A 14,543-nucleotide genomic window follows, 5' to 3' on the forward strand; every position below is an offset into this window, starting at 1 on the left:
AAATGTCATGATATATCCTGTCAAAGTAACAGCCCAGGCATACAAAACAAGTTTTCACCAATGATCAATACAGTAGTGATGGCACGTGATTTTGTTTGTACGGAAAGTAAATATTAATTTAAGTGTTGATTTCTATGACCAAACTTTAACACTCAAAACAGCTCTGCCAACGGCCTGCACGCGTAATTGGAATTTAAATAGATAAGCGGTGATAGTTACCTTTTTTTAATTATTTTTTATTTATTTTTTAATTATTACAAAGTTTTTAATATGTATAGTTTATGGATAAATTTTTGATACCTATTAATGCTTATTGCTAGCAGTAATGGTGGTAAAAGGACAACAAAAAATTTATTTTATATTCTTTTACTATCTCATTCAGCATCAATTTCCGAGTCAGAACTTGAATTATTACTCGAACTAGAATGTTTGCAGTATTTTCTTTCAAACCAAAATATCATTAGGGATGACAGTTTTGTAAATAATTAATTACTGGTAATTTTATGTTGCATAATTACTGATAATTAAATTTCTACAGAACAAAATTCATCACAGACATGACTTCAGGATTAGTTATCACTAGCCTAATTGAATTTCATGGGAAAATATTGTAGTAACTGTAAAACAGCTTTGAGGTGAAAGCCCTGAAAATCATAATTATGTTTGTTGATATTTATTCTACATCGAATTTAGCTAGAGTACTAGGAGTACCAGCGCAACGAAAGCTACTTCGGTGCACAACCCAAAACACCCAGCCAGAACCAACTAAATGGGGTACCTCCTCACCCAGCAGCCACAGAGCAAACCAGGGTTGTTGCAGGTCTTTTACACAACAGCGGATGTTGATTTTTTGTATTAAAAAAACGTGAAAAATATAACTGGAAGCCAGTACCAATATTACTAAACAACTGAAAACAGTCATAACTTTATACTCGTGAAGATAATTTCACACAAGCGCTACAGAATTGGAATGTACAGTTATACATATAATTATTCTTATTTACAAATTTTAGAAGTCATACAATCCCAAATTCAACTCAACTTCCCATAAACTTACTTAACAAATCATATATAGTCCGCTATCCCCAGACTGGTTATTGTAATACCACTGTCACTGTAACCTTTGACATATATTTCATTAATTTAAAAACAAGTCTCATAGTTTATTGTCAATACAATTTCATGAATATAAAGAACTAACAGTTTTGTTTAGATGTACCATTAAGTGATTCTTAAACATGGAAGTTCTACAGTATCAAATCATCAAATATTCTCCTTTAGTGGCGGTATAACCATAACCTTGTCTCAAAGATTTCAGTAATATCAAACACTTTCTTTTATACAAATACGCAACATCAATATAAAAAAAAATATAGCAAGCACCAAACTTTCGTATTATAACTATACAATTACATATTTTAGGAGTCTTATGCACTCCGACAATTTGCTGTTGAGTTTATACACCAATAGTGTTCAAAATCGCTTGCGCGAATACACACGAACACCCATGTACACTAACAAAGAAATGTTTACAACTCTCTCTTACGAATAAGTTTTCAATTTCTTACATAATTTACAATACTTTTCACCATAAATTTCAAAACGTGTTTGCACCATTCGAGTACAAAATTCGAATACAAAGAAAATTTGAATTAATTAAACTTTTACATAAAATATTCGATGCCGAAGGCGTTATAATTTAATAATATCAATGTAATCTGTGACAAATATTGCTTCATAATTTTCTCAAGTCATAATTTGGATTTATTACCTAATACTCAGTGACAGTCACAAACAATATACAAACTGTCAAAATTCATTGAATAACTTCCATGATGTTGAAATTATAGACACACTGTATCGATACATGGTGGAACGGTAAAAACTATTTTGATTGACATTGAATGAATAATGAGCTATTCTTAATAAATTTGATTTCTTAATAAATAACCAAAAAAGATCTACCAATGTTAAACTAAAAACCGTCAAATTCATAAGTGACTCTTTGTGTCAAATACTTTAATATTTCCGTTTTACTCTTGGGTTATTGTAATGCTTGTATTTTGGAACGGAATATTTTTAATTTATTTTTAAGTTAATAATGCATTGACAATATTCCAGCTTATTTAGACTTGAATATTGTTTATTTATTATTAACTTAAAAATAAATTAAGAATATTCCGTTCCAAAGTACAAGCTTATTGTTCTCATGTAATTGACAATTACCATAATAAGAATAATGTATCTTTGAACTTTAATATTATTTGTTGCAATTACAATAACACACAGACCAGCGCACAACAGGTCGCCTTATTGATAAATAGCACTTTCTTCCAGTCGATCTTAGTATAGAAAATTTATGAAACGCAAATATAGTGCAATCAAAGAATATCTACAATAATAATATTATTTGAAATTAATACTCTACAATTATATTAATAATGGATACATGTATAATAATATTTACTGATGTATCTTGTAGGAAAAAACATGTCAAAAAATATTATATATATAAATATACAACATGTTTTTATTAGATACACTAAGCTCCCAGAAGTGACAAGAAAGAGACAAACAAAGGTAATGTTTATCACACCTGTATACATAAATGAGATAAAGATCTGATAAAGAAGAATGTAAACCACGTAACTCGAGTTAGTGTAGATAGATGAAAACAGATGATGTTAACTATTTTCCGACCCTGAATTTTTTTTATTAATAAGCCTCATTGTTGTCCCAATTTCTGGGCAATAGCCTACACGTGCTTCTTCTTTTTTCCTTTACTGCAACATGGCAAGTTTCGAAATCGGCAGTCGATTTAATCTTAGTACGTTAGCCACAATTAAAGATATTATGCAAAATCATTTTCCACATTTAGACGAAAATGTACACTGTGGCAATTTTACAAACACTCCTGAGGTGCAGGTTTCTTGTCATTTGTGCCTTATAAGTTGTTCTTGAACATTTTATATCTCAATTTTGTTATAAAATGTGTTTGGGCTATTGCAAAATATGAGAAAGGGCTACGTACCCCATAGCCCTCTGTAGTTGCATCATATTTCCTGTCTTTTGATCAATAACACATTTCGTCTGCTTAATGTGGCATTTTCCACAAAATCTCCAAATTATATACCTGTTGTAAGAAAATCACCATCATTCTGCAGATAAAACTCTTATTGAGTTTATAGCTTTTTTGTTATGGACTTTCACGCGCAGAAAGATAGTGATTTTCTTACCATAGCTATATAAATTAGACTTTTTGTGGAAAATGTCAATTATGCGGTTTTACCTTTAAACGGACAATTTTTGAATAGAAGACCGCGCTTTACGCCATTACGTTGTACAGTAAAAAAAATTGTAAAGCTTTTTATTCATACTGTTCGTAAATCTTACCACAATATGGCCCAACTTCTTTATAATACATTTATAATATGTCGCCTCTTGAGATTGATCAAAATAATAATGATATCATCTATGAATAAACTATCATGTCGTAGTTCATTTCGACGTCAGACACTAGAACCACTTCTCTCCTTTAATTAATATTCAGCGAGTTATTTTTCCTATAAGTATCTCTTACATAGTATTCATATTCAGTCGTAATGCAAGGCATTCTCACTGGGGACTGGTTTATCGTCGATAATCTCTAAGGCGGCTGCGCGTGCGCGTGCTTTGGCCACCCATTCTACTCGTACGAAAGCAGCTGTACCTAATGTTGCTAGCACCGCTAACACACTCAATTGGACTGTCAGCAGTGCTTGGGAAGAGTAGAAGAAGCACGCAGCCGCTGCTAGAGACTGAAATAAAAAGTTAGGATTTTACATAAGTCAAATAATCATTTATTCCATAGGTAAAATGTTTACAATTATTAACGTCATTTTTTAAATTATGCTCGTTCACTACGCTGACCTCCCTGAGAAGAACGCGCGAGAAACCCTAGGGAGTGCTCCTTTCAAACAAACTTAAATGCTACAGAATACATTTTGAATCATATTTGTGTGGAAACTAGACTCACGTTGTCTTTCCATACATCTTTATCTAACACGTAATCTACAATTTTGTAATGAGACTTTTCAAATAAAACACTTTTAATGTAAGTTTTAAACTTAGGAAATGGTAGTCTTAATATATGCTCCGGAATCTTATTGTAAAAACCTGTACTGATTACTGTTTGGCGGCAGATATAGGTAAAGTGGCCGTACTACCCTGGACGAATTCTTTCATAAGGAGCTCTACTGCTACTACTTTAGTATCATTTAAAATAATACTGTAGAAAAAATGTAATGTAGGTTACCAGACTATTGCGCTGGTAGCCTCAGATATCATTAAAAAAATGTCACAATGTTACAACCCAACACTCCAGTCAGCATTAAAAGGATCCCTATAGTCACTAGGTAACCAATCTATGAAGACCATATAATACATTCACAAATCCAAAGTGTCTAGGGATCGAGGTATTTTTCTTCATTATTTGATTACCTTATTAGAGTTAAAAAAAAAAATCTTTGTAAATTTATTAACTTATTTATTTAGTAGTTATTTATTTAAGCTATTTATTGTCACGGTGTTTGACCACCTTGATATCCTTTTTTTGATATTATTTTTGTGAAGTTATACCACTAGTTTGTTATAATTTTGTTAACACAAAGATCGAACAGTTATAAAAATTTCCTTCGATTCGGCTGTATTTTAACCAACAACGTCTTCCAGCAAACCGTGCCAGACGCTAAGCCAACTAAACCACGGAACGAACTATCGAACCTTACGAATCTTTTTAAATTATGAAGTTGACTAGAAAAGCCATTCCACCACCACCAACACGACATTTTCAGTAATTGGGAAAAATGTACTTGATCCTTAGACACTTCTATATAATTATATATATCCATTGTGCTTGAAGTATATAAAACAAGTGAAACTAGGAACATAAGACTTACCTGAGTAAATTTAAATAGAGCAAATGCAGAAGTGCTGTTATCCGCGTAGTTTCCGCCCAAGATTGAATAGATTTGTGTATTGAAGCACGCATCGCCGAAACCTAGTAGGAAACTGCAGAACATCGCAAGGTAAGGCGAAGGATCGATGTATGAGACGGCTGTGGTGTCGCCGAAAGGCGCCTCGGCGGGGAGATTGATGAAGATAAGGAAGAAACTCGCGAGATGGATCAGGTAACCCATTATTACGATCGGGTCGCGACCCCAGCGGCTTGTCTTTGAGCCGAGAATTCCGAAGAGAGCTCCACCTGAAAAACAGGTTAATTTTAATACATAGTATTCGATGTCTTTAAAGATAGAAGAAGAAGTATTCGATGTCTCTAAACAGTAAAATATTTTCCAAAATACTGTACACACATATAAGCATATTACGAAGTTTAAAACGTACTTACTAGAAATTTTCTTCTGCCTTTCTTATTTTTCTTACCAGTATTATTATAGTTTTAAATAAATATTGGCAAACATGCAATCGGCCTTATTTTGGGAGCATGAGCATTCAATAATTCATTTACAGAAATTGAGCTATGTCAGGCAGGTGGTGTGTGCGTATTTGTCATTAAAAAAACACTTTTTCATGTTGACCATGCTCTAAAGGCTCCCATATACAGAGGATTCCTCGTTTCGATCGATCGTGACGATAATCGTATCGATCCATCGCTACTCCCTTGGCGTTCAAGTTAATCGTTAACAACATAAACATACCCTATCGATCCGTCTCTGAAACGACGGATCGCACGGTGATTCACGCTCCATACTAAGGCGGTCATAAATACGTAACTCCGAAATTATTATTATTTTTTATTTTATTACGTTAAAATATGATTAGGTAAACGTAAATTAATAAAATTATACATTTTAAAAAATATTTGACAATATTTAGGTGTAAAAATGTCTCGCAGTAATTTTGTTTTTAGACGATGTATCTAAAACATTTTATACTGCGACTTTTAATGGTAAAACTGTGTAAATAATGATTATTTGTATTAACAATAACCACAAATGAATAAATTAAAACAATAAAAATACATAAAAAAGTTCATTTTACAAAATACAAACAAAACACAAATTATACCAAAATACATTAAATCTCAACAATATTAACTTTAAATACATAACAAGTCTAATACAGCTTTTGACAGTACACCTTTTTTTTTTAACAGGTAACTTTCGTAGACCTGTTATGAAGGGATCTGAATGAAGAAGCAGCCTATTTACTAAATCTGTGTTGGTCACAATGCGACTCATTTTACGCGTATGATTTTTTCTAAAAGACTTGATGTATTTGTTAGTCGCTTCAGCTGCTTCTTCAGACAACTCTCCGATTGACAACAAACCGTAATCTATAACATTAGCACCATGAATTAGAACTTTGTGAACGGAAGCAGGCATGTTATACCACGGATACTCGGCAACTAACTGCCGAGCCGTCTCTAAAGCGAACTCTTCGAAGTTCGTCTTATTAATATTATATCCCGAATTTAAACATTGAAGGATGATCCAGCAACGATCTAGGAGATCCTTCTTGATCCCAGTAATTTCAGCGGAAATTTCTGAATTCGAGAAAAACCGCCTGGCTGTATTACCATCGTTTGATGTTCCGCTTCCGCCACTTTTAGGCTTATCCACTATAAGCCCTAATCTTTCTCTAAATTGAGTCTGAACATATGATTTTTTTGCAGCAACAAGCATTTTGTCATTAGCGGACCTAGTTTGCCATTTCCTAACATCTAACTTGTACGCGACATGAACAAAATATTCAAAAAAACGTATTAACGCGTGAAGAGGTGATAAACCAAATTCATATTTACTCTCATCGACTTCCTTATTTAAACATTCGTCAATTTTGTTCATTTCACTGGGCAAGGCGTTACAAATAAAACATTTTGATGAAGAAACACCACTAAGTGCATTACACACTTTACCATCTACCATAGTAAGTTGCAAACAATGAGTAATGCGATATTCGCGATCTTCTTCCTTGAAAACAGTAGGCTGCAAGTTCCTTATTTTATCTTTAAAATGAGCTTCTTCCTCAACTGACACTGCAGTCGATTCCTTCAAATATCGGAGGCGTATAGGACGACAGTATCGAGTTGATGAAGGACGAGGATTTTTCCACAAAACTACTGAATTTTCTTTGTTATCTGTTGTCAAAACAAGCTGAAGTGGCACATACGAAGTAACAAACAGGCTACTGTCTTCAAGAGTGGAGTCAGAAAAACACTGTTTATATTCTGAATGCCCTGTACTGCCATCGAAACCCCATTTCCCTATCAAAGATATCTTATCTAGAGACTCATTAGGTACACTATCCAAAACATCTTTTTGAGACTTGAGAATCCGATTGGCAGTATGATCTAATAAACTTTGAAGTTCGACTTCGGCGGATGATTCTGTAACAGTAATATCTGAAGGATAACAGTGTTTTTTAGATTCCACGACACTTTGGTAAGATGGGAAAATGGTTTTTGAAAACTTATTGTCTATAAATTTCTTTACTAATATATATTGATGTCGAGTTAACTGAGCTTCAACAATGAGCGATAAAACTTCGCTAGAATCGATTTCAGGACAAGACAAGCTATCGGACGCATTGAGCAATGACTGTACAAGAGAAGGGTCTTGGTTAGACAAACTAGCCAATCTTCTCCTTTTTGTACGTTTACTGGTGTCGTCAAAGTTAATTCTCGGACGGCCATGCGATGAAGAAGTTGATGGTTTAACTTCGTCAAAGCTCTGAGATACACGTAACTCAGTTCGCTGTACATCAATATTTTCAACGACATGCAGCCAATCTGAATATTTTTCTAAGAATTTAGATCTAGTACGATTCGACTTTGCCCAGTAGTGGGAAATTCGTTTACAAATATTCTTAATTTTAAGGCTTAAAGTCTCTAAATCAATATTTTCGATGTCGTCAGAAAGGGATGATGTTTCGGTCAAAGTGCTCAGGACGTGTTGCATTTTTTCATTTGGATTACCCACTTTAGAGTGCCAAATATCAAAAATTGTCATCCTCGATACAGAACATTTGAAAAATGTACCTAAAACAATATGAAAGCTGAACTTAAAAAAAAATTAAAAATTCAATACTATGGACATGCATACTTTGACACCCCTTTAAGCCAAGAAGAGGCAGCAAGATGCAAATGAAACTTATAGCTCTTAATAAGGACATACTCCTTATTCAAAAACCATATACCTCAGGTGCAGCTCAGCGCAGCCAAAAGTTGTAGGTCTAAAGGAAATTAAGTTATGCCAAAAATTTTCACCAAAAAACTGCCTTCAATAAAAAAATTATATAAAAAAAATATGCATAAAAAAAATTAAAAAAAATTGATAATAAAAGTACATACCATGCTCTTGGATCTCCATGCTTTCACAACACGTAAACACTTGATTTGGAATAGTGACACTCAAAAACAAAGTGATTAAGTTTCGATGACTCACACGTGGTGATAATTAGTCTCGCGATGCGCTCACTTCCGATGCACAAAAGTGAATGATAACGTGACCTAATTACATTGATATTTATAGTTTTTGGAAGCTTGTTAACTAGTTACTAACTTAGTGAGTTGATCTAACCGGGATAAGCCAATGATTTTTTTTGATTTATGGCCTATGGGGGAATCACAGTGGATCGCAAAGACAAATTGTCATATGGGGCCTTAAACAACGTTCTGTTCGAAAAAGTACATTAATTCAAATAAAAATCGTTACCAAGAACTTCTCCCAATCCAATGAAGACTCCCGACAGCCCTACAAGCTGCTTTGCGTTCTCGCCCATAGACAATGTGAATCCGATACTGGGGCTGTATACTCCACTGAAGAACGACAATTCGACACCTGAAACACAATCGTAAGATCTAAGGAAGGGGACATATAACCTATATAACCTCTAAATCGGGTCGTTTCCATTGATTAAGATTTATTTAAATATTTATTTTTGTGCGTTAACTGTATTACGTTTATGTGTTTATGGCAGCTTGTGTATGCCAGTGACAATTATTTTTTTTTAGTCTCCATTTTACTATGGCTCTGGTATCATAAAGGCCACTGCAAGCTCACTATGAGTGACACATTGAGTAAATAGCTTTCTGACTGTAATAATATTACACGTTACACAATACAGCTCTGATTTCGACTCGACCAAAAAGAAGGGAGGTGATTTGAATTGAAGATGTCAAAGCTGATATGAAACTCCTTTTAACTTTACGGCCTAAGGTCGGTGTCGTGTGTTGTTGGTACCAAGCCTGTAAAGCTTTTTCACCACACTTGCTCGTAAATAGTGAGATTGCATGGGGTCTAACCTGACATAATGCCCTAAATAAAACCCACGGGCCATTTTAGTTCCCATTGCAGTCATGGTCGGTGGAGTTTTTTTTATATTTAGCACGACATACTTTGCTTACTTACAGTCAGGTTCAAGTTCAAGCAAGGAGGTTACTTGAGTTTAAAAGTCAAATATTCGCTTAAAATGTTATGTAAACAGAAATTTAGTTGCAATTTAGCTACCTACTTACACTACTGAAATAATTATTACTAAGAATTTCTTATAATTGATTTTAATTATTTTCTAGTTGATAACATTCAGCGTTAATATAATAATTGTTCATTCTTAGCACAGGCTTCACACAAAACGTTTATCTGAATACACAGTTCTATCATCATTGTCATTTCAATCTCGCCTCCTACCAAGTTGCTATCCCATGCCATTAAATTAAAATAAAAGTTCAGATGAATACACGGTTTGTTATTTCCAAAAACACGTACATATTTTTGTTGAATATAATTACTGTACATAACAATTTTGTAAATAAATTTGTACAAAACTGTCTTGTAGGTCAATGTAATTAACCTTCGTTTTTAATGACTTCTTGATTACAATATCGATTTCTTAGGTTTTCACGATATTCGGATGTGAATCACGTATATTTTTTTTAAACAAACTAACTTTTCGAGTTAAACAACCCGAAACACATGTTCCATGGTCAAGGATTGCAAAGAAACGAAACATTGTTGAATTGCATCTTGTTATATATACTCGATGTTGGTTTGTTTGAAAAAAAAACAATAATTTTTTATACATATATATGTATAAATTTTGTGAAAGTTTGTTATTATTATTTATACAAAGGTTGAATATATTCAAAAAAAATTCCTTAGATCCGGCTCATTCGAACCAGCGACATTTCGTTGAGTGAAGAAAAAACTTTCATAGTTTTCTCACAGGTGACGCTGCGGCAAAAAAGTCGTTAAAGCCAAAAACAAAGATCTGTAGCAAGCACAGAGAAATTCGTAAAGTTTGCTGACTCGTAGCTCAGTTGGGAGAGCGATAGAAAAAATGTCGCTGGTTCAAGTCCAGCCGGATAAAATAAATAAATTAACGCACACACTCAACATAGCCCCGCACTAGGGAAACCCTGAGTCGCGGGTGCCATGGACACACACATAGACAACCATAAATTACACCCAAACTCACGAGAGAAATAAATGTAGGCCATACAAACATTTCTCCCGGCCCGGGAATCGAACCTGGGACCTCTGCGTGGCAGTCCGACATGGTAACCGTTCGGCCACGAAGGCAGTTAAAGGAATTTTTCTTTTAGTTTGATTATCTGTGTATCAATTATAAAATATAGGTGATTTAGAGACATGCGAAGATAGTCAAATAGATTGATTTCTTGAATACAAAAGTTAATCGGTAAACAAAACCTAACACAATATGTAAAGAATATTCTATATGCCCAATTGGCTTACAGATTACATTACAACTATGTCTAATTATGTGGACTTACCAGTGTATATGAAAGTAACGCTAAGTAACAGCATATCCCGCGTGCAGAAAAGCTTCAAGGCGCCTTTGAACGCGTCTAATGGACCGTCGTCTTCGTGACTCACTACTTCGTTCTGAAAACATATATTTAATTTTTTTTAAACAGCTGGTGACGGTGCTGCTTGGGAGGACCAATCTCTACTCTACTCATTTAAATAATAATAGCGCACACATTCAACATAGCCCCGCACTAGGGAAACCCTGTGTCGCGGGTGCTATGGACACACACATAGACAACCAAAATTACACCCAAATTCACGAGAGAAATGAATGTTGGCCATACAAATATTTCTCCCGGCCCGGGAATCGAACCTGGGACTTCTGCGTGGCAGTCCGGCATGGTAATTTAACTAGTCATTTAAATGATCTGGTATACCACCGTAAGTTCGTAATTCCTCCCATAGGCTTTGGCTGAAAATCAGTGCCATGCAAACCATGTCTGCACAGTATAATAATACTGAGTTCACAGTTGTAACCATAGTAAGGGTGCTAACTCGACTGCATGAGTCGTGGTCTTTTTTTTTTTTTTTTTTTTTTTCCTTACAAGGCAAAGACTCCAGGTCTCTGCTACATGAAGTTGATTATGACTTCACGCATTAACTGCAAACATGCAGTCAATCTGTTAGCAGCCTTAGGGTGTTGGCGCACTACGTCCGATTCGTTCACAGTTCCGAATCCGAGAATTGATGGTCCGAAATGTCTTAGGGATAATTTTATCTCTAAGTGTACAAGCGATGTTCGTATTTTCTTAGCGTCGAATCGGACTTAGTGCACAAGCGACATCCGCAGTCCGTACGAGTTTTCTAGATCTGTATAGTCTCGGATTTGGAACAAATAGGAATCGGACGCAGCGCGCAAACGCGCTTATAGTATTTTGTTTTACTTAATATCTATATGTAAGACTTTTTCCTGTATGTTTTGTGTTTTTTTTTGTGGCAAATAAATGGAATTTGGCATTTGAATTTTAAGTTTGGAACTAAATGTCGGACTAACGCGAATATAGCGCACCCTGAACGAAACATTGGACAAGATCGGCCATTTCCACTTGTCTCCGAGTGAATTCACAAAGACAGAGCATTACGTTTATTGTAACATGTAGTAATTTTGTCGATTTATTGAATAGAGTTGGCAACAAAAATAATAATAGATTAAGTTTCAGAAATAAATAAATTTTCTAAAGGAATTTTCTTTCGCCTTCTTTCATCAGAGGTTTAGTCAGGCTTTCGATGTTGTTTGTCCAAAATAAAGTCGGTCTAAATTTGAATTTCAGTCTAGTGAGTCTGTCTTTGTCGTCAGTCAATCGGCTGGGCATCCATGGAGGCAGGATGCGACATTTCTCCCTCCAGTATCAGAACGCTGATATTATTATTAGGGTAAGAAGTAGATAAATAATAAAAATGAATCGTAAATTAAAGCTTTTGTAACTCAATTACAGTGGTTTCTAATATACTTAGAACTAATTTAAAAGGCTCTCCACTAATTTTTCAAAAGAAAAAATTGTTACATTTGCTTTCTACTGACTGTTAGAAGAAACATTCTATTATGTAACTAAGCTACTATAATAATAGCAAATTGCCCCTTAGCAAACAAGACAACTCAAGTCATTTCGAGTAATTTTAAAGGGGTTAAAAATACTATATACATTATTGCATACTATACAAGATTTTTTTGGTTATTGTTAGTAATAGGTGCTCAATTTATGTGTAACAAATAATTGTATCTGTGTTAGTTATAAAATATCATTTTTATTGATATTTACTTTTATTACGTTTCATTTTGACTTGAGTGACCTTCAAAAGTAAAAGCCACGGTTTTGGACTTAGTGATATTCTGACATCTGCTTAAAGTTTACTTTTTCCACAGCATATAATAAATGATAAATTCACAACCAAGCAGTACATCACAACATTTCAAACTACATAAAGGAGTGGACCGTATTTTCGTAAAAACCGATATTCCATTAAAGTATTTCAGCGCCAGTCAAAAACAACATGAATACAACTACAGAGGTGGCTACTACAATATACAGCATTTACTGGGATTCTGTAGCCACTGTAGGTACAGAGGAATCAGTAAAAAGCTTACATTATACTTAGATAACATACAGGATGATCAAAAACCCCTTACGACATATTTTAAAACTTTTTACAAATTCACGTATTTTTTGTTAAAATGTTTGAAAGTTTTTTTTGTTATAGAAAACGTTTACGTCGACAGTTTTTTGGACATCCTGAGCACTGCAGTAGGTTTATTGAAGTATTTATCGCTACCGTACAGACAAAAGCGGGTATACAATGCCCACAAGCGAATAATCTCGATTGATTAGAGTGATTACTTTATGTATGAGGGTGTCAGAGTGCACCTTAGCATCTTCTACGTTAGGTGCGCGACGCGCAGGCCGCAGCAAAATCAGGAATATGATGCCCACTGCACACACTGCTGTTAAAGCCCCAAATACGACATTCCGAGTTTCCACGTCGATGTGGGTTTTGCCTTGGAACTTAATAAAGACGAATAGATTCCCGAAGAAGAGACTGGAAGCAATAATTAGCATTTATAAATTAATTTACTGGAAAAGATTCCATGCCATAAATACAGTCAACATTTGATATGTCTGAGCGTTTGGAGATTTTTATGACGACCTTATACCAATTAAGTACATGATCCTTACATGTAAAGAATCGTAAGCCAAATTTCACAACTTTACAGGGGAACATTTTAATGTATTATTATTGAAAGGACTAAAATGAGCATAAGAGCCAATGCAAGCTAGCGGACGGCAGGGGAGAGCATCAAGAATGCACGCCAGCGCACACTGATCAGAGATATGGGACACTGATTACGATACTGCAACCGTCCGCAAGCTTGAATGAAGCGGCATCCACCGACATGGTGCCGGTCGCTCGGATTTGAATTAGTCGTAGCGCGCGTTCACCGGCGCACACCAGTAGATTCCCGTGCATGTTGGTGGATTCCGGTGCGTGTCGGTGGATTCAAGTGCATAACGGTGGATTAAAGTGCATTTCGACGCATATCGGTGGATACCATCCACAGATATATATCTAGATACCGTCGCATAGCGGTGAATTCCGTTGCCTACCGCATTCGTCGCATTCCGTAGTACCCTGGATCGGTCTCAGGGTCATATTCTAGAACTCTACTCAATACTCAAGTCTGGACTTGAGTATTGCAGTGAGCACTGAAAATCATACTCAAGTCCCTGCCATTAGGGTCGTATTTCCAGTGCTTGTGTTTCCAGTGCAATCCTGACTTGAGCATTGAGTAGAGTTCTAGAATACGACACTCAGAGCATTGAAATTTATATCTTATTCTTATTACAATTGGAATAGAAGTATATACACATACATATAAATATACATTGATAAATTTAATGTCCTCAGCCTTCCCGTCCGTCGGTTTGCCCTAATACCTACGATGCTTGAGGTATTGTAATTAAATTTTATACATACTCATTATTTTTCATGCTTCATAATTTTGCTGCTGTATATAATAGACCTTTAAAAAATTAAGGGATTTATGAAAAAATGCACCTATTTTTGTGGCGTTAATAAGCCTATTAAGACTTACTGGTACAGGTACTTTTGATATTGAATACCTCATACATAATACACACTATTACACGTATACATATGAATATAGACATTTTTATTGTCGTTAGATTCCAGCGCGAGCACGAGTTGGATGTAGAAACC

General features: G+C 34.9%; 1 protein-coding gene across 2 annotated transcripts in view; it reads right to left on the reverse strand.

The window, feature by feature from the left end:
• Positions 1-2,556: 2,556 nt before the first annotated feature.
• LOC113228478 (UNC93-like protein MFSD11) overlaps positions 2,557-14,543 on the reverse strand; it is a 37,483-nt gene continuing 25,496 nt past the window's right edge. The window contains exons 4-8 of one of the 2 annotated variants that reach the window (XM_026461801.1): positions 13,166-13,364; positions 10,793-10,904; positions 8,715-8,840; positions 4,938-5,242; positions 2,557-3,797 (exon numbers count right to left, since the gene is read on the reverse strand). In XM_026461801.1, the coding sequence (XP_026317586.1) occupies positions 3,594-3,797; positions 4,938-5,242; positions 8,715-8,840; positions 10,793-10,904; positions 13,166-13,364 (946 nt within the window). In that variant the 3' untranslated portion in view covers positions 2,557-3,593. The remainder of the gene's footprint in view (positions 3,798-4,937; positions 5,243-8,714; positions 8,841-10,792; positions 10,905-13,165; positions 13,365-14,543) is intronic. The other variant, XM_026461800.1, reaches the window with a different exon arrangement.

The sequence above is a fragment of the Hyposmocoma kahamanoa genome, unplaced genomic scaffold, assembly GCF_003589595.1.
Source record: "Hyposmocoma kahamanoa isolate Upper Pololo Valley unplaced genomic scaffold, ASM358959v1 232, whole genome shotgun sequence".
Taxonomy (NCBI): Eukaryota; Metazoa; Arthropoda; class Insecta; order Lepidoptera; family Cosmopterigidae; genus Hyposmocoma; species Hyposmocoma kahamanoa.